Source organism: Emys orbicularis, chromosome 6, assembly GCF_028017835.1.
Source record: "Emys orbicularis isolate rEmyOrb1 chromosome 6, rEmyOrb1.hap1, whole genome shotgun sequence".
NCBI classification, from domain to species: domain Eukaryota; kingdom Metazoa; phylum Chordata; order Testudines; family Emydidae; genus Emys; species Emys orbicularis.
In genome coordinates, this window is record NC_088688.1 from 39,183,163 (window position 1) to 39,208,889 (window position 25,727).

A 25,727-nucleotide genomic window follows, 5' to 3' on the forward strand; every position below is an offset into this window, starting at 1 on the left:
GGAGGAGGGAGGCTTGAAGAATTTGCAGCTGCTGGAGGGAGGGAAAAAAGGAGAGAATTTTTTTAAAAGATACATTTTGCAGAACAATGCTTATACTCTTTCACGGTGACCAACACTATTCACATTACATAGCACATGTGATTTCTGTGCAAGGTCGCATTTTGCCTCTTAATATTGAGTGCCTGTGGCTTTGCTGCTAGAGATCACAGACGCAGGTCCGGGCAACAGAATTCGGCTTGCATGCAGCCATGGTAAGCCATTGTCTTTCGGCTTCTGCGCCCTCCTTTCCCACATACCAAGCAAAGCCCGTTGAGTGCTGCGGTTTTCCTGTTAACCTTCAGTAGCAGAAAATAAACTAACCCCCCCCCTCCAATTCTCTGGATGATCGCTTTACCCCTCCCCCCACCACGTGGCTGGTATCAGGGAAGATCCCTGCTAACCAAACGCGAAAAGCTCTGGGCCAATTCCCCCCCCCCCGCTGCGCTTGGCTAACTGCAGGGAAGGATTTCTTTTCAGCCACAGGCAAACAGCCCAGTAGGAACGGCCACCTCTGTCCCCTTAATTAAATTCCCGTATTTCAACCAGGTTACCATGAGCGATATCACTTTCCTGAGGATTACACAGCAAGATAAAGAACGGATGTTGCTTGAATGCCAGCAAACACCGGGACCATACGCTGCCAGGCTTTGTCATGCAATGATACCAGATTACTTGCTGCAAGCATGGCGCGGTCAAGTGTCCTACCATGGAGGACGGAATAAGGCTGCACTGCCCAAAACCTTGTGGCAAGGCTTTTGGAGTACCTCCAGGAGAGCTTCATGGAGATGTCCCTGGAGGATTTCCGCTCCATCCCCAGACACGTTAACAGACTTTTCCAGTGGCTGTACTGGCTGCGAATGCATCCCAAGTCCTCAGGGCAAAGTAATCATTAAAAACCCTTGCTTTTAAAACAAGTTTTATATTTTAAAAGGTAAACTCACCTGAGGTCCCTTCCATGGGGTCATGGTCTTGGATACTGGGTTGGGAGGGTACTTCAGTCAGGCTGAGAAAAAGATCCTGGCTGTTGCGGAGAACGGAGTGCTGGGTGCTCTCTGCAAGCTCGTCCCCCTCCTCCTCCTCTTCCCCGTCCGCAGAATCCTCAGGTGTAGCTGATGAGATTATCCCCGCCTCGGAATCCACGGTCAGAGGTGGGGTAGTGGTGGCGGCCCCCCCAGAACTGCATGCAGCTCGGCGTAGAAGCGGCATGTCCGCGGCTCTGACCCGGAGCGACCGTTTGCCTCCTTTGTTTTTTGATAGGCTTGTCTGAGCTCCTTGACTTTCACGCGGCACTGATCTGAGTCCCTATTGTGACCTCTCTCCATCATGCCCTTGGAGATTTTTTCAAAAGTTTTGGCATTTCGTCTTTTTGAACGAAGTTCTGCTAGCACTGAATCCTTTCCCCATATAGCAATCAGATCCAGTACCTCCCGTACGGTCCATGCTGGTGCTCTTTTTCGATTATCGGCCTGCATGGTTACCTGTGCTGATGAGCTATCTGTGGTCACCTGTGCTCTCCACGCTGGGCAAACAGGAAATGAAATTCAAATGTTCGCGGGGCTTTTCCTGTCTACCTGGCCAGTGCATCCGAGTTCAGATTGCTGTCCAGAGTGGTCACAATGGTGCACTGTGGGATAGCTCCCGGAGGCCAATACCATCGAATTGCAGCCACACTAACCCTAATTCGAAATGACAAAATCGATTTTGGCGCTACTCCGCTCGTCGGGGTGGAGTACAGAAATCGATTTTAAGAGCCCTTTATTTCGAAATAAATGGCTTCATTGTGTGGACGGGTGCAGGGTTAATTCGATTTAACGCTGCTAAATCCGAATTAAAGTCATAGTGTAGACCAGGCCTCAGTGTAGTGCCCCTTTCTGAAATTAAATGCTACAGTGTTGGGCTGCTGTGGTATTTTTCCCGCTATAGGGATGTTAAATTTAATTATATTATGGTCACTATTTCCAAGCACTCCAGCTATATTCACCTGTTGGACCAGATCCTGTGCTCCACTTAGGCAATTCTTTGATTTAATCCTCTCCTCTGGTGGGTTCTAGGACTAGCTGCTCCACGAAGCAGTCATTTAAGGTGTCAAGAAACTTTATCTCTGCGCCCTGTCCTGAGGTGACATGTACCCAGTCAATATGGGGATAGTTGAAACCCCCCATTATTATTGAGTTTTTTATTTTAATAGTCTCTCTAATCTACCAGAGCATTTCACAGTCACTATCTCCACCCTGGTCAGGTGGTCGGTACTATATTCCTCCTGCTATATTCTTATTATTAGAGCATGGGATTACTATCCATAGAGATTCTATGGTACAATTTGGTTCATTTAAGATTTTTACTTCATTTGATTCTACACTTTCTGTCACACATAGTGCCACTCCCCCACCAGCACGACCTGTTCTGTCCTTCTCATATATTTTGTACCCTGGTATTACTGTGTCCCATTGATTATTCTCATTCCACCAAGTTTCTGTGATGCCTATTATATCAATATATATGAGGCACTCTAGTTCACTCATCTTATTATTTAGACTTCTACTTGTGTTATGGTCTAAGAATTGAAATGTACTATTTTGGAAGTTTTGCAAACATTGCAAAAATCACACAAATTCTGAATGTTCTTTCTCATAAATGCTGCATGAGGAGAGTTTTCCACATTAGCAGCCATCCAAATGCAACCCACCATGTAATAAGTTTTTCCTGTACTTTAATTAAAAATGCATAATGTAGTTGTGGACCTCACAGCATTCCTCTACTATTAACATTGGATTGAACATCTATTGTTAACTTAAATTGTTGAAAGAGGGGCATATACTCACCATATGGAAAAAGGCTATTGTGTCCTTTGGAGTATAATTTTAGGTAGCGTGCCAATGAAAAATCAACCCTCACTTAGAAAACTACTAAACAACTTTATTTGCATGACGACTCTCTTTAATGCTCTGTCATACTTTAAAGACATTTGAACTGATATTTTATTATTACTACTATACATTCTCCCGAGACATGCAAGGACTTTGATTTGCTTACATCTTCATATATACTGTGTGGTGATGGAAGTTCACCGAGTTACAAATGAGATATTGCCAAGATGCTAACTTCAATGGGCTAGTCATGTACTTAAAGTTAAGCACATGCTTAAGTGTTTTTCTGGGCTGGGACTAAATTGCTTCACATATTTCCAGATTGAGTCTACAATGACATGTATTTGAATTTTGTTTTACTGTATTTTGTTTTAACCAAGGTCCAAGTTCAGCTAACACTGATGCATGTGCTTAACTTTATACACAAGTCATCCTGTTTACTTCTGTGGGGTTACTCGTGTGTAAAATTAAGCTTGTGTGTGTTTGCAGAATCAATGCCCAGACACAGAATATCTCTTTGTTTACCTATAACTTGCCTTTCAAATTTTTCAGTAAAACATTTCTTAAAATTAATAGGCAAAACAATTGGTTCTGAATGAGAATTAATATTATGCCTTGTTTGGGTTTTTAAAACAAAGCTGCTTTTTAATTATTTGAGAATAAGAAAAAGCATCATACATTCACATATTTTCATTTTTCTATTTATATACAATTCAAAACATCTAAACATGTTTTGTCCATTTGACCATAAATTGACTATCTCACTATCAAACTGAAATTAAGACATGGGTATTTAAACCTGAAAGCATTATTTCTACCAACCTTATTGAAAAAAAGAGTTTAAATAACACTGTATTATTTTTATATAGCATGGAAGCATAGAAATGTAGGGCTGGAAGGGATTTCTATAGGTCATCTAGTCCAGTCCCATGCATTGAGGCAGGACCAAGTATATCTCCACCATCCCTGACAGTTGTTTGTCTAACCTGTTCTTTAAAACCTTCACTGAAGGGTATTCCACAATCTCTTTGGAAGCCTATTCCAGGGCTTAACAGTACTTAATAGAAAGTTTTTCCTAATATCTAAACTAAATCTCCCTTACTGCAGATTGAGCTTATTACTTCTTGTCCTACCTTCAGTGGACATGGAGAACAATTGATCACCATCCTCATTATAAAAGCCCTTAACATATTTGAAGATTGTTATCCAGTCTCGCCTCAGTCTTCTTTTCTCAAGACTAAATATGGTCAGTTTTTTAACCTTTCCTCATAGGTCAGGTTTTCTAAACCTTTTTTTCATTTGTGTTGCTCTCCTCTGAATGCTGTCCAATTTGTTCACATTTTTCCTGAAGTGTGGTGTCCAGAACTGGACACTGTATTCCAGCTGAGGCATCACCAGAAGCTATCTCCTATGTCTTACATACAATACTCTTATTACTACACCCAAAATATTAGCCTTTTTTTGCAATTATATCATATTGTTGGCTCATATTCAATCTGTGATGTACTATAACTCCCAGATCCTTTTCAGCAGTACTTCATCCTGAAGTACTTTACAAAATATAAACAGCATAACAGAAGTGCTGCAATCTCAGATTTAAAGATAGTGTACAAAAGAAAAAAATCCTTCTTTATGAAGTTTGATGAAGGCTTGAAAGATTTGTTAATTCACACTTTCTACTCTAATATATATTAGGAATATCAAGTCTTGACTTCTTTATTAGTGGTGATCTCCTTAGAAAATCAAAGAACTGGAGTGGGTACTTTCTTAATTGTTAACTAAAGGGGCAAAAATGTTGAATCCTTAACAAGAGATATTTCCCCCCAACAGTTTGTCAGGTGTTTGAGTTATATAGGTATTAACAAAAACAAAAATACTAAAGTATTGTTAGCAGTTTTATAAGTTCATTCCTCTTGATACTTTTGATGGCAACTCTATCTAATATAATACTACAGTATCTCCAGTTGAGAGTATCTTCGGTGAATAGAAACAGGATGAATAAAACCTACATTTCTCATGTAAAAAACAAGCAGAGAAACAAACCTTTTTGGGGTTGGAGGGTGGAAGAATCTCTGACCTTTCAACAGAATAAAGAGGCATAAAAGCCCCCCATCTTTAAATTTGCAGGTCACCTTTAAAGGGTGGTTATACTGCTTAAGCACTGATGTAGCAAGCAGCTAGAGGATGCTCTCTGCAGCACACAATGAGTTTTATTGATCCTATGAAGCTCAGGAACTGTGCTACATATTCTTGGGCCTAATCTATTGGCACCTTACCTATTAGTTACCTATTTACATACATACAAATGTGCAACATTCCTGTATGAATACTCCTCCACATCAAAGGAAAAAATTGGTTTGTTATCTTTAGTTTCTCAGTGATGTATAAAGACCTTCAGTGGCATAGTCAAGTGTTTTGAGTAGAGGGCAGGGCAACAGCAGCCTGAGTTTTTGGCCTAGCACTGCTTCTGGCCCAATGTGTGATCTTGGGCAAATCACTTAATCTCTGCCTAATTTTCCTCATCTGTAAAATGGGGAAGGTACTTACTACCTTTGTAAAGTGCTTTAAAATTCCACGTGAAAAGCACTAATATACATGTTTAAAATAGTGCTAGAGATGACTCACTGATGGAAAGAACCATGAGGTACCAAATTTTAGTGAGACACTTTGCTAGGCTTAGGGAGTTGTGTAGTGGGAATAAATTGGAGGTGCCAGTTTTTACATCTCCTTTGACAGAATCGGGAAGGCTTCTTCAGGGGACGGGGAGGGAGTTAAATCTGAGGAGTGGATTGCTAATGGGTTGGCTATGTCAGAATGGGGGGGCTGTCAAAGTTTATGTGGGGGAAATAAAGTTGAGGTGCTGATGTTTAACAGTGACTTTGCTGGGGTGATAGAGAGGAGCTAAAAGTGAGGTGTAGATTTTTAATGGACTGGCTTTACTGGAGAGGAAGTCATTGTGTCTCTGTGTTGGGGGGTCAGGGGGAAGGAAGAGTGCCAATTTTTACTGAGATACTTTGCTCCAGTGGGGGACATCACAGGGGGTGGGGTGGAGGAGGAATAAATGTGAAACCAATTTTAAATAGTGGGCTTTGGCATGGTCTGGAGATGTCCAGAGGGATAAACTTAAGGTACAATTTTTAACAGGGTGACTCACCTGAAGCAGGGAAGTCATCATGAAAAAAGGATGACTATGAAGTGTTTTTAATAGGATTGTTTTAACAGGTTAGGGGAGTCATTTGTGAGCTGAAGCTAGCAGGATGTACATTGTTAACAAAATGGCTTTGGCCTGGCTGGAGGAATTGCTGGCAGCTGGGGATAAATCAATGTGAGGTGGTGCATTTGGTAAGGAGGTGGTTTTCCAATAAGACCAGAGAAGTTGTCACAAGAGAAGATAAAGCAGGGTTTTAATAGGGCAGCTTTGCCCAGTGTGGCTGAGTCCTGTATGGGTACAGATGAGGTGGTGACTTTGTGAAGCTGGGGACAGGAGGTGGTGGAGGTATAAATCCAGGGCATGGGTTCGCTCACAGCAGCCTTGCCTGGGGTGAAGATAAACCTGAGCTGTGGTTTTAACAGGACGGACTCGAGTTGCTGATAGTGAATTATTGCGAGAGGCAGGTTTTGAACAGGGGAATGCTGAGCTGGGGGAGGGAAAGGGTAAGAGCAAAGTGCTGGTTTTAACGGGCTGCCTTTGCCGCCATGGTCGGGGTGTCACCGTGGGCTGGGAGGGTTGATCAGTGCGAGGTGCAGTTTTTAACAGGGTGGCTGTGGGATCAGCGCGGGAGGCGGGTTAGCACAGGGCGGCGGTGCCGGGGCGCGACACGCGTGAGCTCAGCCGGGGCAGCAGTCACGGGAGGCGGAATCACATCGGCGGGGCGGGTGCCAGCGGCGCTTTGCCGTAAGCAGGGCCATGGCTGCGCTCCCCGCCGCATCCCCGCGAGCGCTCCCGGGCAGAGCTCCCGAGGGTCAGGGGAGGCGGCGAGGCCCGGCCAGGGCACCGGGCCGAGCGCCCTCTCCTGCCGGGGGAGGAGGCTGCAGGCGGAGGCCAAGCCGGAGGTGCCACCTTCCCCTCCCACCCCTTAAGCCGGTCCCGCCGAGTGACGCCTCCGTGAAGTGCGCAGGCGCAGCGGCTCCCAGCGCCTGTTGTATCCGGCCGGCGCCTTTTCTCCCCTCCCCCGGAGCCGCTGCCCTGTGCCCTCCCCGCCCCCTGCGCGTCCGCCCGGCAGCGCCTCGGACCCCGGCTGCCCCATGAAGCGATGGCAGCGGCCAACTTCGGCAAGATCCAGATCGGGATCTATGTGGAGATCAAGCGCAGCGATGGTGAGCGAAGGGGAGGAAGCTGAGCGGCCGCAGCCCCCGGCCTCCGCCACCTCCCCCGCGAGGCAGGGGGCTGCGCGCGGGGCCCATTGTGCGCCGGGGCCCGGGGAGGGGCCGGGCCTGCTGTTTGCTGCGGTTGTTAGGGAACGTTGCTGTCGTTTCCCGGGTGCGTTGGGGGGGCGGCGCGAGGACACGGGCGGCAGCCGCCGTCGCTGGAGACAGGGAGGCTGCTGCAATGCTGGGAGGAGGGGAGGGGCTGGTAAGGGGAGATGGTCTGACTCGGGGGGTGGCTGAGCAAGAGGGGGAGGGAATGAGTTAGGGGGGATATGGGTTGATTGGGAGAGGGGAAGGGAAGGCAAAAATGAAAATGGGCAAGGTCTGTCTGGGGTGAGGCGGTGGATAACTGGGGGGAGGGGAGACGATCTGGTTTGGGGTGAAACTCCAAAGAGGGAAGTTGGGGCGGGGGGAGGTTGAGAGATGGGCTGGGGGGAAGGAGCAGACGGGGTGATGATGGGTTTTGTCATGTACGGCAATAACTTCTCAGTCACAGTGAAACACAAGCTGTGATTAGCTGTACTTGCAGTAGACGGCAATGTACAGCGCCAGAGAGATGGCTTGGGGCACTCCCTCCCTCCATCATTATTTAACAAAAAACCTGATGCTCTTTTGGCTATTCTGTACCTCTTTGCAATGTAAATACACCGCTCTGTATTTGGACCTCTCTGTTGCTGATCCAATGTTTCCCTCCCTGCCTGCTCAGTAGCATGTGCAGTGGTTTCTGGAGAAACACATGAAGTTAGGAGACGAGTGACTGGGTTTTGGGGTGATATCCCTTGTGTGATGGGTATTTTGTCTGGATGGAGGCTTATGGGCAGAGGTTGGATGGGGATTTTGGTTGCTGAATCAATGGGCAGGCCTCTCATACCTTCAGCTTTGTAATTTGAATGGGGATACGTCAGCACATCCCCAAACCCAGTTAAGAACGGAAGTCCTGTGGGGTGGGGTCATGTTGGGATTGTCTCTGGAAAGTCAGTTTATTCTCCAGTAGTGTGAATATTCAGAACCATTCTGGGGAAGTTCAGATGCTTGTGCAGAAGCTGAGAAAAACCTGGAGATCCAGGGTGCTGAAACTAGAGTATGGCTAGAGCATGAGGCAGCATATAAACTGCATGAGGATGTGCTGTTAACTACCTTCCCTTCCCACTCTCTAGATTGAATGTTCTTAAACACTGCATTTTTGTTATGTCATTAAGACTGCCATCACTCATTATACATAACATCTCAGTTTGCGAATAATGACTTGTGTGTGACACAAAGAACCGGATAGGCTTTTCATTGATTGTGTGTTAACCTATTGCAGATTTCTTTATAGATACTGTTTTTTATTTTTTTTATACTTCATTATGCTTGTCAGATGATTTCACTGAGAGTTCTGTGAGCTTTCAGTAGCTGTAATTGGGGATTGTGTGTCTTGCTTACATTTGAAAAAAATTGCCTCATACAATAATTGTTTTCCTGACTACTTCTGGTCACTTTTGACACCAGAAATGAGAACAGTTAAGTCTTGTACATAATACCCATATTATTAATTAGTTTTAAGTGATGCAGCAAAATGTGTAATGATTACATATATTCCAATAAAAGTATTTGATTTCTGTAAAACATTTTGGGTATTTCTTCATATACACAGAAAAAACATGGGTGATCTGCACCTGGGTTAGCCCAACAGGGTGTGAGCAGCCATGCTGTGAATCTATACCCAAATTATGTGTCCTCACTGGTGCCGCACACCCTTGTGTGCCACTAGAACTTCTGGGGCATATCTCATGTTTTCTCATGAATTGGGGAAAAACTGTCCTTTTGGGCACATGGGGGAACTGTGGGAAGGCACTAGAGGACTGTCAGCATTGTTTGACCTATGCCTTGCTGCAAAAGGAGCAGATTAGCAGCCTGAGTGAAAGGTTAGGGCAGAGGTGGACATCCGTCCTGCGGGATCGTCCTGCCCGGCCCCTGAGCTCCCAGCTGGGGAGGCTAGCCCCCGGGCCCCCCCCCCCGTTTTCTGCTCCCCCCAGCCTCAGCTCTCCGCGCCACCAGAGCTGTGGCCCGCTGCTCCTGCCGGGCAGCGCGGGTGGCATGGCTGGCTCCAGCCGGGCAGTGGGGCTGCGAGCTCCAGCTGCTCTAAGCAGCATGGTGGGGGGGCGGGGGGGGGTGTTGGATAAGGGGCAGGGGGTCCTGGGGGCAGTCAGGGGACAGGGAGCAGGGGGCGGTTGGATGGGGTGGAGGTTCGGGGGGGCAGTCAGGGGACAGGGAGCGGGGGGCGTGGATAGGCATGGGAGTCCCGGGGGGACTGTCAGGGGGCGGGGTGTGGATAGGAGTCGGGGCAGTCAGGGGACAGGGAGCATGGGGGGTGTGGTCCCAGGGGGCAGTTAGGGGCAGGGGTGTGGATAGGGGTCGGGGTAGTCAGGGGATAGGGCGCAAGGGGGGTTGGATAGGTGGTGGGATCCCAGGGGGAGGTTAGGGGTGGTCAGGGGACAAGGAGCGGGGGGTTGGATGGGTCGGGGGTTTGAGGGGGGCAGTCAGGGGGTGGGAAGGGGTGGATAGGGGGTGGGGGCCAGGCTGTTTGGGGAGGCATAGCCTTCCCTACCCAGCCCTCCATACAGTTTCGCAACGCCGATGTGGCCCTCGGGCCAAAAAGTTTGCCCACCCCTGGGTTAGGACAACGCTCAGGTAAGAGTCCAGGCTAACTCCGAGTGAACACATACCCTTTCTAAAACAAAACATTAATCTGAGTGGTAAGTATGATCTCTAAAAATCAAGTAGCTGTTTATCTGTTTGTTTACCTGAATATTCTTTAGGATCAGACAACAAAGTTTTGATCAGTTTCTAGAGTGACACCAAAGGGTAGGCAGAGTCTCCAGTTTGTCCACCAGTTATTTTAAATGTTTCTCTGTGCACAGAGCTGCATTGAAATTGTAACACTTTAAGCCCCTCCCCCTTTAATGATTAAAAAAAAAAAAAAAAAAGCCACAATTTTATAATTATTGTAAGGAATAGCAACTTTCTATAAAATACCTTGATTTTGATTCTTATACAGCACTTGATGGTCTTGCATATTGCAACAAAAAATAAGTATAATGATGGAATAATACACTTGAGAGCAAGGGCATCAGAATACTCCAGTAAGATGAATTATTGTGTTTTTCATTGTGATTAGGATTTAAAGTTCCAACCGTGGTCTCCTGTATGATGCAAATGGAAAATAAGTATAATAGAAATAAAATATATTATTAGAATCAGTAGCCAAAATATCATGACAGCTTTTGGATGAAACTCAATATTTCCAAGAAGAGATGTTATAGTAGCTTTCGCAGGGAAATGTTGGTTTCTTCAGATGAGCATTGGTACAAATGCCATCTTGATATCTTGAATTTTAATTGTAGAGAATAACTAGTTCCCTTCATTTAGAATGGAACAGCAGTAACCAGCCAACTAATTCAGTTACTTAAAAAGCATCTATTATATTTAAATTTAGTGTTCATGTTTCAAAATAATGAACATGTAGCTGGAAAAGAGCATCTGTTAACCCCATTGACAAGTAACGGCTCCGTTCGGAAGCAAAACCTCAATCACATGAATAACTTAACATAGTTTGAAGTTTATGTGCCATATCTGCACAGTTTGAACAACATTCCCATTACCTCAGTCCTATGGACTAAACCTGCTCACCAGACCAAAATATACCAGTGCCACAGGCTCTGCCCGTGTTTCCTGGTCTCCAGCATGTACCATGTTGCTGGGGTCCAAACATCGCCTGTTTCCTGCTTGAGTAATACACCTGAGTAATAGCTGCCCAACACTAAGATATATATATATATATATATATATATATATATATATATATATATATATATATATATATATATATACACACACAAACTATACCAAATCAATTAATGCTGCTTCCATTTCACTCACACAATAATACAGCTAATGATGGCCACTCTCAGTAAATCAATTTATGCTAACTCTTCTCCATAATAAATCATCTTATGTTGGCTTTCCTTCTACAAGTACAATCTTTTGGTGAGATAGGCAACGCTTACCCCATGCCCTGCATCCCTTTGCTGGGGTGGCTGGAATCCCTCTCCCCTCCCCACGGTGCTCCCTGCCCAGTCCAACCCACAGAGCAGCAGCTTCTTTATCCCACTTTTTTCCCTCTTTGCCCAAATAGTACTGGAGCTGTGTCTCTGCAGGCTTGGAATAGTATGGGAAAGAACACTGAAATTATTAAACTATTATAATACCATTGTACAAATTGGTGTTTTTTATCCACGTGAAATACTCTTGTTTTCACTGCTCACTACCTCAAAAATGATTTAGTAGAAATAGAGAGGCCTCACGGGTGGGTAGGAAGAATGAATAAAAGCATAGGAAAACCTTAATATGAAGAGAATGTAAAGACTGGGAGTGTTTATCTTAGGGGATGAATAAGAAGTGACACAATAATGAGCTGGCTAAGGAGCTTGCTGAACCGTTAATGGTGATTTTCAATAAGTCTTGGGGCACTAGGGAAGTTTGAGAAGACTGGAAGACAACTAATGTTGTGCCAGTTTATAAAAAGAGTAAACGGGTTGACCCGATAATTGTAGGCCCATCAACCTGACATTGATCCCAGGCAAGCTAATGGAGCGGCTGATGCGAGACTAGATTAATGAATATTAAAGGAGGGTAATGTAATCAATACAAATTAACATGGGTTTATGGAAAATAGATCCTGTCAGACTATGAGATTACAAGTTTGATAAAGGTAATAGTGTTGACGTGATATACGGAGACTTGTGTAAGGTATTTGACTTGGTACTGCACAACATTTTGATTAAAAAACTAGAACAATATAAAATTAACAAAGCGCACATTAAATAGATTAAAAACTGGCTAACTGATAGGTCTCAAAATGTAACTGTAAACAGGGAATTGTCATTGAATGGGTGTGTTTCCAGCAGGGTCCTGCATGGATCACTTCTTAACCCTACGTTGTTTAACATTTTTATTCATGACCTGGAAGAAAAAACAAAATCCTCACTGATAATGTTTGCAGATGACCCCAAAATTGGGGAGTGGTAAATAATGAAGAGGATTGATTCAGAGTGATCTGGATCACTTGGTAAACTGGGCACAATTTAACAATATGTGTTTCAATATGGCTAAATGTATACATCTAGGAACCAAGAATGTAGGCCATAATTACAGGATGGGGAATTCTATCCTCAGAAGCAGTGACTCTGGAAAAAGATCTGGGTGTCATGGTGGATAAGCAGCTGAATTTGAGCTCCCAGTCTGAAGTTGTCACCAAAACATCTGGGGAAGGATCATTTGATGATTACTACTTCTGTTCATTCCCTCTGGGGCACCTGGCATTGGCTACTGTCGGAAGACAGGATACTGGGCTAGATGGACTTTTGGTCTGACCCAGTATGGCCGTTCTTATGAGCTAATGTGATCCTGGGATGCGTAAACAGGGGAATCTCAGGGAGGAGCAGAGGGGTTATTTTTCCTCTGTATTTGGCACTGGTGTTACTTCTGCTGGAATACTGTGTCCCGTTATGATGCCCACAGTTCAAGAAGGATGATAAATTGCAGAGGGTTCAGAGAAGAGTCATGAAAACATCTGAAGGATTAGAAAACATGCCTTATAGTGATAGATTGAGGTCTTTGAGTCTATTTTGCTTAACAAAGAGAAGGCTAAGGGGTGAATTGGTTACTCTGTAAATATCTACATGGGGAACAAATATTTGATAATGGGCTCCAGGGCCGTCCCTAAAGGGGGGAGCGGGGCCTGGGACATAAGCACTGAGTTTCTAATTGGCTGGAGGGTCCCCCCCAGGCTCTGCCCCCCCTTCACCCCTTTCCCCATTCACCCCGCCTCTTCCTGCCCCGCCCAGTTCCGCCCCCTTCCCCGAATGCACTGCACACTCGCTTCTCTCCCCTCCCTCCCCAGCGCCTCCTGACGCCGCAAAACATCTGAACCACGGCAGGTGGGAAGTGCTGAGAGGGAGGGGGAGGCGCTGATTGGCGGGGCCCGCTGGCAGGCAGGAGGTAATGTGAGGAGGGGGAGGTTCTGGTAGGGGGCTTCTCGCCCCCCTCCTGCCCCGGCCCACCTGCCGCTCGCCTCCCCGTTCACCTCCTCACCCCGCTCTGCGCCTGCCTCACCTCCCCGCCTGCCTCCTCGTGGTTTTTATTGAAGCATGGGGACTCCCAAAGTGCAGGGCCCAGGGCAGTCACCCTGATTCGCGGTACCCAAGGGATAGCTCTTATGGGCTCTTTAATCTAGCAGAGAAAATACAATATGATACAATGGTTTGAAGTTGAAACTAGACAAATTCAGACTGGAAATAAGGCATTTTTTTACAGTGAGGGTAATTCATGATTGGAACAAACTGCCAAGAGTTGTAGTGAAGTCTCTATCACTGACGATTTTAAAATCAAGATTGGATTTTTTTCTAACAGATATTCTCTAGGAATTATTTTGGGGAAGTTCTCTGGCCTAAGTTATACAGGAGGTCAGACAAGATGATAGTGGTCCCTTCTGGCCTTGGAATCTATGAATGATATGGGGAAGGTGGATCAAGCACTTCATTCACCTTTTTCCATAATACAAGAACAAGAGGACATTCCGTGATATCGAAAGACGGCTAATTTAAAACAGATAAAAGAGAATAAGCAATACACAATTTAGCTTGTGGAACTCATTGCCACAAGATATCATTGAGGCAAAGAGCTTTGTAGGATTAAAAAAAACAATTGAATGTTGACATGGATGGAAGAAATATCGAGTGTTATAGTAAGAATGAATAAAACACAAAAAAAACCCCAAGAGGCTTGGAAGGAATATAAACGACTGGCTGCAGTGCATAAGCCGGTCTTTAACTGATGGAATTTAGGAAGAAGCTTTCCCTATGGGCCTATTATTCTGCAACTGCCTACTGCAGGGTTTATTGTACTTTTCTCTGAAGCAGCTGATCCTGATCATTTTTAGAGACAGGGTACTGGACTAGATGGACTGCGGGTCTGATCTTGTGTGGCAGTTCCTAGACTTATAGCGACATCACTACCCTTGTTAACCTTAAAAACATTACCTGAGAGTAATCTTAGTAACAATAAGTGCTGTAAACTTAATTTTTTAAAATAAAACCTTAGATTTTGCAGAATTTTGATATTGCTCCTCCTTGAAAGAGCGCTGCTGGCCTCAATTTGTCAAGATCTCCTGTATCGTATTCTTTATATGTGCAACTTCTACTGATATCATTGGGAACTTCATATTAAGGATGAAAGTCCAATATGACCCTATATAATTGTGTTAAGTTTGGGTCATCCTGCTGTTTTGTAGACCCTTGTGGCTAACTTGAAGTAAGATCACACTTTCACTCTCCTCTTTGATGACAGATATGTTTTGTGATTGAGGCCTTATCTATGCTTTGGGCACTAGAGTGGTGCAGCTGTAGCTAACTGTGCCTCTATAGAGCCATAGTATAGATGCTTCCTACAACAATGGAAGGGGTTGTTCTGTTTCTGTAGTTAATCTGCCTCTCTGAGTGGCGGTAGCTAGATCAATGGAAGAATGCTACCATTGACTTAACTATGTCTACGCTAGGGATTAGGATGGCTTAACTGGGTAGTCAGGGGTGGGGAAAAATTCACATCCCTGAGTGTTTTAGTTTAGGTTGGTCAAATTTTTAAATGTAGACCAGGCCTGGTTGGTTTTAAGACTGCTCAAATGTGCTAACAAATAACTTGACTCAGTTACCTTATCCCTGGGTAATACATTGTGTCAGCATGGATCTTTGTTCTCCAGCTAGTGGCTAGACCACATAAAGAGCTTTGAGTCTGCTACTGCATCTGAGCTAATGGACATGACCCTTTAGCTTGAGTAGTAAAGGCTCATGTTCTTAGATTCAGCCATTCTGAGTTCAGTCCCTGCAGACGCCATGACAAAGAGTGTTGTTACTTGTTCATGGCATATCATGTGTAATTCAAACTTTAAAAAGCATTAGTTTTTTACTGTGCTGTACATTGGCTTTAAAATTAAAGATGTAACTTGTAGCCTTTCCTGGTATTTATGCTGCTTTTCTACACTGTTCGATTATAAATAGCTCTTGAAAGTCAAAAATAGAATTCTTCTTCCTTAGAGAAATTTTGTTTTCTTCAGTACTTCTATACCACAGGCTTGTTTAGTGTAAAGCTACTTCTAATGGTGGATTTAAAGCTCCTGGGTGATCACTGGGATTACATAATCATGGCCTTTTTCCCTGATGGAGAAACCCACATTGTAGCTCAGCCTGCGGAGTAGAAGATTTGGCTCAGCCCCCACTCTTTGCATTGGCCAGTCACTTACAAGATTGAACTATTAGTCGGGGAGCAGCTAGAATGCTACTCCCCGGATCCCCAGCTGCTGGCTAAAGAGCTGATCTGAAGCTTCCCTTCAGAAAATTAAGATCTTCCCCTTTCATATTATGGAGTTGGTGTGGCTGCAGAAGCACTAAGTCCTCCTCTGAAGCACCTCTCTCCCCAGTTGCTGAGATAAATGCTACTTAAAGCATGTCAGCGGATGAGGGGTGTAAGAGAAATACAGGAGGGAAAAGGATACAGGTGTGTGGGGAAAGAGAAGATACACATACAAAGAGGTGGCTTGTGGGTGAAATTAAATCCGCTTAGCTCTTACCATGTCTTTCATTTTGAAAGAATGTTTTTATTTTTCTGTACCATAACATTTGACTAAAGATGAATAGCAGCCCTGAACTGTTGGGTCATTGTTTTTGTAGGTTTTTAAATGAATATTTTATTGTTGCCATTTCATCCACTGGGATTTGAAGGGTAAGGATATACAGAACTAGAACTAAAAAGGGTTTGGAGCAATTAAAATATGAAGAATGATTAAGATTTAATATGTATAGCTTGGGGTGGAGAGTGAAAGAATAAGAGGTGACATACATTTACAAATATCTGAAGGGTGTCAACATCAAGGAGGAAAAAGACCTGTTAAGGTTGGTGTGACAAGACTAATGAGTAGAAGTATAAAATTGCACAAAGGAAAAAATAGACTAGGCTGCAAGCGAAAAGCTGCTAAAATGTAGGCCCTGTCTTTGGGTTTGTGAGCCCTTAATTTTAAGGTATCTGAATAGGTTGACAGTGGCCCTGTAGGCACAAATCCAACGAAAAAGTGGCTTATTACTTCTCCTAGCAAGTTTATGATTTAAATGTTTACTCAGAGGAAAACTATGCAAAAGTGTCAGGAAGGTTTAGAGTATACATCAGTAATACAAGGTTAAAAACAATTATAGAGATTTTGAAACTATCCCAGAAGCAAGTATTACAAACCCAGGAAATTGAGTTAAGATTACATTTAAAAGAAACCCCATCATGGTCAGCCATTTTTGCTTGTATGCGATAGCAACAGTTTTGGAAGAGGATAGATAGTTCATGGAATTCATTATATAGAAGAATATGTTCAGCTTTAGCTGAAGGAGAATCTTCCAGTTATGAACAATCATGGCAAAAGAGGACCATTCTAAAAGGCTACACTCCAAAAAGATTCTAAATGTAAGATTAGATTTCAGTAAGTGTTAACTTTGTTCGAAGTTTGAAAGTCTGAGCTCTTTCATGTACAAAACCCAGTCTAAGGGTATGTCTACACTGGCAGAGTTACAGCGCCGGCAGTTACAGCGCCGCTCAGAGAGCGCTGAAGGGAAACCGCTGTTGTGTGTCCACACTGTCAGATGCCTGCGCAATAGTGTGTTCGCATTTGCGGCACTTGCAGTGGTATTAAGAGCGGTGCACTCTGGGCAGCTATCCCACAGCGCATCTCTTCTTCTGTTGCTGCTAAGAGTTATGGGAAGGCGGAGGGAGTCACGGGGCATCCTGGGTCCTGTTCCAATGCCCTGTGATGCATTGTGTCACATCCCAGCAATCCCTGTGCTTCTGTCCGCGGTTGGCGCCATCTTTCAATGATTTGTGTACTGCGCTCTCTGCCTCTTTGGTCTGCAGGAATGGATCCCGCACTGTTGACCAATATGCTGCTCGCTCTCAGTAACCCGTCACGAGTGGCAGTGGAGATATTCCTTAAAATACAAAGCAAGAGAAGTGCGACATTGATCTCGTCACAGGTACTAGCTACAACACGAGATTGCTTGTGGCATTCACGGAGGTGCTGACCACAGTGGAACACCACTTTTGGGTTTCGGAAACAAGCACTGAGTGGTGAGATCACATTGTCATGCACGTCTGGGATGACGAGCAGTGGCTGCAGAACTTTCGGATGAGGAAAGCCACATTCATGGCACAGTGTGATAAGCTCGCCCCAGCCCTGTAGCGCAAGGACATTAAAATGAGAGCTGCCCTGCCATTGGAGAAGCGCGTGGCGATTGCACTGTGAAAATTGGCTACTCCAGCCTGCTACTGATCGGTTGCTAACTAGTTCGAAGTGGGAAAGTCGATGGTTGGACTCGTGTTGACGAAAGTGTGCAGGAGCATTAATTGCATCCTGCTTCGGAAGACCATGACTCTGGGCAACGTGTGTGACATTGTAGATGGCTTTGCACAAATGGGCTTCCCTAAATGTGGAGGGGGATAGATGGCATGCATATTCTAATTCTGGCACCAGACTACCTAGTGTGATATACCCAGACCAGTTGGGAACAGCAGAGTAGCAGAAGGGAGATATACTGGCCACTGTATAAGTAGTTTTCTGTTCCCTGAGTGACCAGAGCAGGGGCTGCTCCAGGCTAATAGACCACCTGACTCCAATTAACCTGCTAAGAGTCAGGTGAGGCAGTTAAGCACCTGACTCTAATTAAGGCCCCTCTGATGCTATAAAAGGGCTCACTCCAGTCAAGCCAGAGGGAGCCAGAGGAGAGGAAGTGTGTGTGAGGAACTGGGAGCAAGAGGTGTGCAAGAAGCTGAGAGTGAGTAGGCGTACTGCTGGAGGACTGAGAAGTACAAGCGTTATCAGACATCAAGAGGAAGGTCCGGTGGTGAGGACAAAGAAGGTGTTGGGAGGAGGCCATGGGGAAGTAGCCCAGGGAGTTGTAGGTGTCGTGCAACTGTACCAGCAGACACTCTAAACAGCTGCAGTCCACAGGGCCCTGGGCTGGAACCCGGAGTAGAGGGCGGGCCCGGGTTCCCCCCCATACCTCCCAACTCCTGATCAAACACAGGAGGAACTGACCTGGACTATAGCTTCTACCAGAGGGGAAGGTTTCTGGACTGTTTGCTGACCCACAGGGTGAATCTGTGAAGCGAGCAAATCCGCCAATAAGTGCAGGACCCACCAAGGTAGAGGAGGAACTTTGTCACACTAGCCACTGAGTACATTAATCGGAAGGGTTATTTCTCAATGGTTCTCCGTGCGCTTGTGGATCACCGTGGGCGTTTCACAGACATTAACACAGGCTGGTCCCGAAAGATGCATGACGCACGCATCTTTCGGAACACTGACCTGTTCAGGAAGCTGCAAGCAGGGATTTTCTTCCCGGACCAGAAGATCACTGTATGGGAAGTCGAAATGCCCATTGTGATCCTGGGAGACCTCGCCTACCCCTTAATGCCATGGCGTATGAAGCCATACATGGGACACCTTGACAGCAGCAAGGAGTGGTTCAACAACAGGCTGAGCAAGTGCAGAATGACTGTTGAGTGTGCTTGGGCCATTTAAAGGCCTGCTGGCGGTGCCTATATGGGAACCTGGACCTGGCTGATGACAATATTCCTATGCTTATAGCCGCGTGCTGTATGCTCCATAATATTTGTGAAGGGAAGGGTGAAAGCTGCACTCAGGGCTAGACTGCTGAGGCTCAGCACCTGAAGGCTGAACTTGAACAGCCAGAGACCTGGGCTGTTAGAGGGGTGCAGCGCGGGGCCATAAGGATCCGGGATGCCCTGAGGCAGCGATTTGAAGTTGAAAGCCGCTAATATTTGTTGCTATGCTTGGGAGTGCAGTGCTTGTAATGCTAGGAGGTGATTGTGATTGGTGCAGACAATGCAGTATGAAGGTTTAAGATAATTGTCTGTTTGCTTTCAATTAATAGAATAAAGATTGCTTTCAAACCAACACAATTCTTTTATTAAAAAACAACAACTGGAAGAGAGTCAAACAAAAAAACACACTAGCACTGAGGGGGATGGAGGAAGGGAAGGTCTCAGGAGGAGGTGGAGTCCCAGGACGGTTAAAGATTTGTGTATGTCCAGGGATCATATCCAGCCTTCTCCTTTGGAATACAGTGCAGCGGGTACTGTACTTCAGCAGGGCTAAACTGCAGAGGGACGGGTGTTGAGTGCAGTGGGTACTGGGAGTCCGCAGGGCTGGACTGTGATGGGGGAGGAGTGGAATGCAGCGGGTACAGACTGGAGCCAAGAGGTTGATCAGAGTCTGTTGGTGGTGTCTAGGGGTCGCATGGGAAAGAGTTTTGCAACAGTAGCTGCAGGCGAGCGGGCGCGGAGCTGCTTGGTTTGCAGTGTTAGTATTGCCTGGAGCATGTCCTCTTGGCGCTCCATAATATTTAAGAGCCGCTCCATGGCTTCATTCTGGCGTGCCGGGTTCTCCTTTTGGTCCTCTTCTCGCTGTCCCACCACTCCTTAAGTTCCTGTTTCTCGGTGGTGGAGTGCATCATAATGTCACGCAGAAAGTCCTCCTTAGTTCTTCGTGGCTGCTTTCTGATTCTGCGCAGCCACTCAGCTGGCGATAACAAAGGGGGAGGCTGGGCTCCCAAGATCATCTCTGTGAAGCCAAAATGCAACATTTTACAGAAGCAGGATTGTTTGCAACACACAGACCACTGATTCAGTGATTTAAAACACAGCCACTATTCACATACCTGTCACTAACTGGCTAACCCCAGACAAGCACACATGAGCCACAAGACCCCCAAAATGGTGAGTAGCCGCAGGGGCAGGGTAAATCAGTGTTCCCGGACCCTACTGTACACTGGGCGTGTAGCTCTTGGAGAAAGCCAGCACTGTAGGGGAGCCTGATAATTATTCCTGTCCCCATATTTTCCACAGGGTGTGTTCATTATGGAAGATACCTCGCTGCTGAAGGTGAGCAGGGAATCAAGGGAGCGTCTTCTCCAAGACTGTGGCTTCCGCCCTGGCCCTTATGCAGCTCGCCTGTGTGCAGCAATGGTTCCCCCTTCTCCCCCCCCCCCCCCCCCCCGTGATGGCAGAGTGGCCTGGGAAAGTTACCGTTAATGGGGCAAGAAACAAAGCAGCTCTGCCAAAGAACTTGCGGCAGTGGATTGCCCAGTATCTCCATGAGAGTTTCCTGGCGATCTCTGAGGCAGATTCCCGTGAAGTGAGGGAGTAAATCAACAGCCTGTTCCGCTGCTCAGACAAGGCATGTGATGGTACATGCATCATGCAGACACAAGCCTGCTTTCTGCAACCCTCCTGCCCCCAACAACTTGCTTCAGTGAGTCCCCAAATCAACTTACCAGGGGCCTCCTCTACTGTTTGCGCTTCTCCAAGATCCGACAGCTACCCTCCTCCGGGGTAGAAAAGAGCTCCTGGCTGCATGCATCTCTGATCTCTGAGTTGTCCTCTGCATATGTGTCCCCCTCTGCACCCTCGTCCAAGATCTCCTTCTCCTGCCTCGGTCCAGTCTGGCACGCGAGCCACCGAAGTATGGCCTTCGTAGTGGAGTTGGGGTCGCCACCGAGTATCGCGTCCATCTCTTTGTAGAACCGGCAGTGCGTGGGCGCAGCGCTGGAGCAGCGGTTTGCCTCCCATGCCTTGTGGTAGGTGTTCCGCAGCTCCTTCACTTTGACCCTGCACTGCAGTGTGTCCCGGTCATGGCCCCTTTCTGTCATGCATCGTGAAATCTGTCCTTAGGAATCATAATTCCTACGGCTGGAGCACAGCTGGGAGTGGACAGCCTCCTTTCCCCAAATGCTGATGAGGTCCAGCAGCTCGGCATTGCTACAAGCGGGGGATCGCCTGGTGCATGGAGCAGGCATGGCCACCTGGAAAGATGCGCTGAGACCACTGCACGCATCACCGAGCAAACAGGAAGGGGACTTTCAAAATTCCAAAGGAATTTACAGGGTGGGGAGGATGATTGGTCACCTGAGGGCAGGGCAGTAGAGTTCAAACCGATGACCAGAGAGGCAAGAACAGGCATTGTGGGACACCTCCCGGGGGCCAATCGCAGTGCTGTAATCGACCAGGGTGTCTATACTGGCACCGCGGTGCTGTACTCCCAGCGCAGAAAGCTGTATGCCTCTTGTCGGGTCGTTTTTTACAGCGCTGCAACTGCGCAGTTTCTATGCACTAAGTGGCTTGGCAGTGTGTACACCTCGGGAGTTACACTGCAGAAAGCTGCTTTACTGCGCAGAAACTTGCCAGTGTAGACAAGACCTAACACTTGGTGCTAGCAGGAAGTGGTGTTACACGCCCTTATCCACATGCTTGATGATACCCTCAAAGAATTCTAGTAGATGGTGAGGCATGACTTCCTTTTACAAAAGCTGTGTTGACTCTTTCCCAACAAATCATGTTCATCTATTTGTTTGATAATTCTGTTCTTTAGTACTGTTTCTACTGTGTTGCCCAGTACTGAAGTTAGGCTCAGAGCCCTGTAATTGCCAGAATCACCTCTGGAGCCTTTTTAAAAATCGGTGTTACATTAGCTACATTCCAGTCATCTGATACAGATGCTTGTTTCAGCAGTAGGTTTCATACTACAGTTAGTTGTTCTGTAATTTCATATTTGAGTTCCTTAGAATTCCTGGGTCAATACCATCTGGTCCTAGTAACTTCTTTCTGTTTAATTTATCAGTTTGTTCTAAAACCTCTTCTATTGACACATTGTGTGACAGTACTTCAGATTTGTTCCCCCCCGCGCTCCCCCCCCCCGCCAAAATAGCTCTGATCTGCAGTGAAGGCTGATGCAAAGAATTCATTTGGCATCTCTGCGGCGGCCTTGTCTTCCTTAAGTGCTCCTTTAGCACCTTTGTCTAGTGACCCCAGTGCCTGTTTGGCAGGCTTTCTGATGTACTTAAAAAAATTTCTTTGTTAGTTTTTTGCATCTTTAGCAAGTTACTTTTCAGTTGGGGAATGTTGTGTCCAAGTTGCTGAAGATAATATCTAAGAAAGTTGAAGTTAATATCCAAGAAGGTTGAGAAAACTGTCAGGGAGATCTGTGCCATTTGCTCAAGCAACAAAAATAAAATGCGGGGGAATATAGAACTGGTCAGATCATCCTAACATTGACATATGGGTATTTAGAACTTATTGAGAAAGAAGTAATGACCAACACCATCTTAAAGCATATTATGGACATTCCAGAACTCTTACACAACCACAAAAATGTGTGTCATCAGCTTCCGGGAGTTTGGTTGAAAAAGAAAGATATTTGATTGTGTCTCTACGTTTGTTTCTAAATATCATAACTGTGTTGAAGTTGTACTGAGCAACAAAAGGATCTTAATCAAAACATTGTATGCGACAACTAACACTAGAGAGGGGCACTCTACTTTTAAAAGCAATTGAAGAAATTTTTGAAGGGATTTGACACAAAACTGTTTAAGTTAGTCAAGTCCAGAGAAGACAGGGACTTACCCAAGCAAAGTAAATGGGCAACATGATGGCAGATTATGTTCAGTTTTGATAGATGCAAAATAATGTATATTGGAAGAAAAAAATTGAGCCTACACTTTACCTAGTTCTAAATGAACAGTATCAACTTAGGAAAAGGATCTTAGCATCGTGGACAGTTCAGTAAAGACCTCTTGCTCATTGTGCGTCAGTCACACAACAAAATGCTAGGATGCAAAAATAATGGGATGGATAATACGGACAATATTATAACGTCATTATTTTAATCAATGGTTTGTTCTCCTCTGGAATAATGTGTACAATACTGGTCACTTCATCTCACACAGAAATATCAGAATTGGAGTGGGTTCAGAGATGGGCAGTGAGAATGATTGGGGCATGGAAAAACTTGATGAAGAGAGAATAAGATTGGGAGGTTTTTATCCTGGAAAAGTGAGAAATTTAAAGGGAGATGATATAAGTATATAAAACAATAAATGGTATAGAGAAGGTAGATCTGGAGCTTCTGTTCTCTCTGTCTCATAACACCAGTAGTAGAGAACATACACTGAAATTGAAGGGCAACTAATTTAAAATTAATTAAAAAAAAAATTACTTTTTGATGCAAAAGTTTGTTTCTTTATAGTCTAGTACAGGGGTCGGCAACCTCTGGCACGCGGCTTGCCAGGGTAAGCACCCTGGCGGGCTGGGCCGGTTTGTTTACCTGCCACATCCGCAGGTTCGGCCGATCGCGGCTCCCACTGGCCGCGGTTCGCCGCTTCAGGCCAATGGGGGTGGCGGGAAGCCGCAGCCAGCACATCCCTTGGCCCGCGCTGCTTCCCGCAGACCCCGTTGGCCTGGAGCGGTGAACAGCGGCCAGTGGAAGCCGTGATCAGCCGAACCTGCGGACGTGGCAGGTAAACAAACCGGCCCAGCCCGCCAGGGTGCTTACCCTGGCGAGCCGCGTGCCAGAGGTTGCCGACCCCTGTTCTAGTAGCTGAAATGGAAGATCCAGTTTTCTACTCAAATCTGTTGTCAAAATGATGAAAAACTTGTGGAAGTGTCATTTGAAGTCACTGGATAGATGGCAATTGGATCTGGTTTAAAATGAGTAAATGGAAGAAAAGGTTCTCAGAGGAGTCTAGGAATCTGAAGCAGGAAAATTTCTCAGGGTTTTCAAAGAAAAGAAAATGAAAACTAAAAACTCAGACATGCATCAAAGGGGTGTGTAACCAAAAAGCCTCTGTAAAAGAGGAAACTATGCAAACTTGTGTTCTGTATGTACTGGGAAATTCATAGACATACTTGTAAAATGAAAAGTCAGCAGAACAGTTGATTGAAATGTGGGAAGACTTAAAAGTGTAAGAGAAGCAAACAAAACATATTTATAGCAGAAATAGAATACAGTTCCAGGTAATCCTTATGGGGGAGGAGCACCAATGTAGCAAGTTTGAACCTAGTATGACTGGTACTCCCAAGATTGGGCTATGCTTCTTATCTGAAGTGTAGCATGAGTGCAAGAAATGGAGTGGAGCTTAGTTCTTTCTCTTGAGATTTAGCTCTCCAGCTATGGCAGTTTTATACTTTGGCACTCACCTTGGCACTTCAGTGACTGTTTTTGGGTGTTACCGGTGCCTCTGTGCCAGTGTGTGCTTGGCACTCAGCCTCCATTTTGGCACATGTGGCTCTTTTGTTGATGCCTCAGTGCCTGTCTTGGTGCTCCAGCAGCATTAGTACTTAAAGTAGTTCAGCATCTGTCTTGATATGCTGGTGTTCCAGAGCTTGATGCCTGTTTTGGTGCCTCAGTTCTTGTCTGTGGAATAAACTGCATAGGGCAAGTTAGGAAACGTCAGAATAGAGGGTTGCCTATGCAATCTTTCACAAGGAGGAAAGTAATATATGCATTATGATTGCATATAATGTAATTGGAGACTGCCTTTTTATCCCTACAGGACTCCTCTCTCATTGAGTGCACAGCATAGATGGTGCTCAGTGATTGAGGCAGCTGTTGAATATTTTTTTATTATCCTCCTCATTGTGTGTTGTCCCTGTGCCCCACAGACATTAAACATTTAATATTTACAACACCCATGTGAGGTAGGGAGGCAAAATCATTTTACAGATGGGGGATCTGAGGTCCAGATTTAAGGCCAAAATTTGCAAGTGTCTCTACTGAGTGTTTCAGTGATTGGGTGACACTTAGGGTCTGACTTTTCAGAGTTGCTGAAGATTCATAACTCTCAGTGACTTTAACTTAGTGTGACTGCTGAGCACTTGAAGAAGATTGGGCTCCAGGAGTGTCAGATTGGATGCCAAAATATAGAAACACAGTAGAGGCCATCTGTGGAAATTTTGGCCTTAAATGTTTTGCCCAGAATCACATAAGAAATCTGGGGCAGAGCCAAGGATAGGTCCCAGTTCTTTTGCTATGTATTTAAGTGCTTTAGCCACAAGATCGTTTTTTCTCTTCCTGCAGACCCATGCCTTATTAGCAACACACTTTCCAATTTAAGTAGCGAATGAGGTAGTAGTGTTTCATATGCAACAGCCTTGCCCTCTACGTAAAGCTGATTAATTCACTGAGCATTATCTATCCTACGCACTGAATGAGGCTGAAGTTCTGTGGAAGAAAACAATGTCATCATTTTAATTAGAGCCTATATCGTAATGTGCATATGGGGGCAGAGGTAAGGTTGCATGGGCTACTATAATTCTGGTATTTCCTAACTTTGGTGGGCTTGATTTTACAACCTCAATATTCTCTTTTAACATAATTTTTTTATATACTATTTCCAGAGTATTTTTCAGGAAAATTTTTTCAATGTACAGTTGTACTTTTACTGTGGAAATGAAAATTTTCAGAGGATTATAACATGTCCAGATATGTTTAACATGAACATTATCTTGTTATAATTGATTGATTAT

At 45.3% G+C, this 25,727-nt stretch overlaps 1 protein-coding gene across 3 annotated transcripts in view; it reads left to right on the top strand.

Annotated features, from left to right (window-relative positions):
• Positions 1–7,159: 7,159 nt before the first annotated feature.
• KIF2A (kinesin family member 2A) overlaps positions 7,160–25,727 on the top strand; it is an 85,451-nt gene continuing 66,883 nt past the window's right edge. For all 3 annotated transcript variants that reach the window (XM_065405971.1, XM_065405972.1, XM_065405973.1), the window contains exon 1: positions 7,160–7,223. In XM_065405971.1, the coding sequence (XP_065262043.1) occupies positions 7,160–7,223 (64 nt within the window). The remainder of the gene's footprint in view (positions 7,224–25,727) is intronic.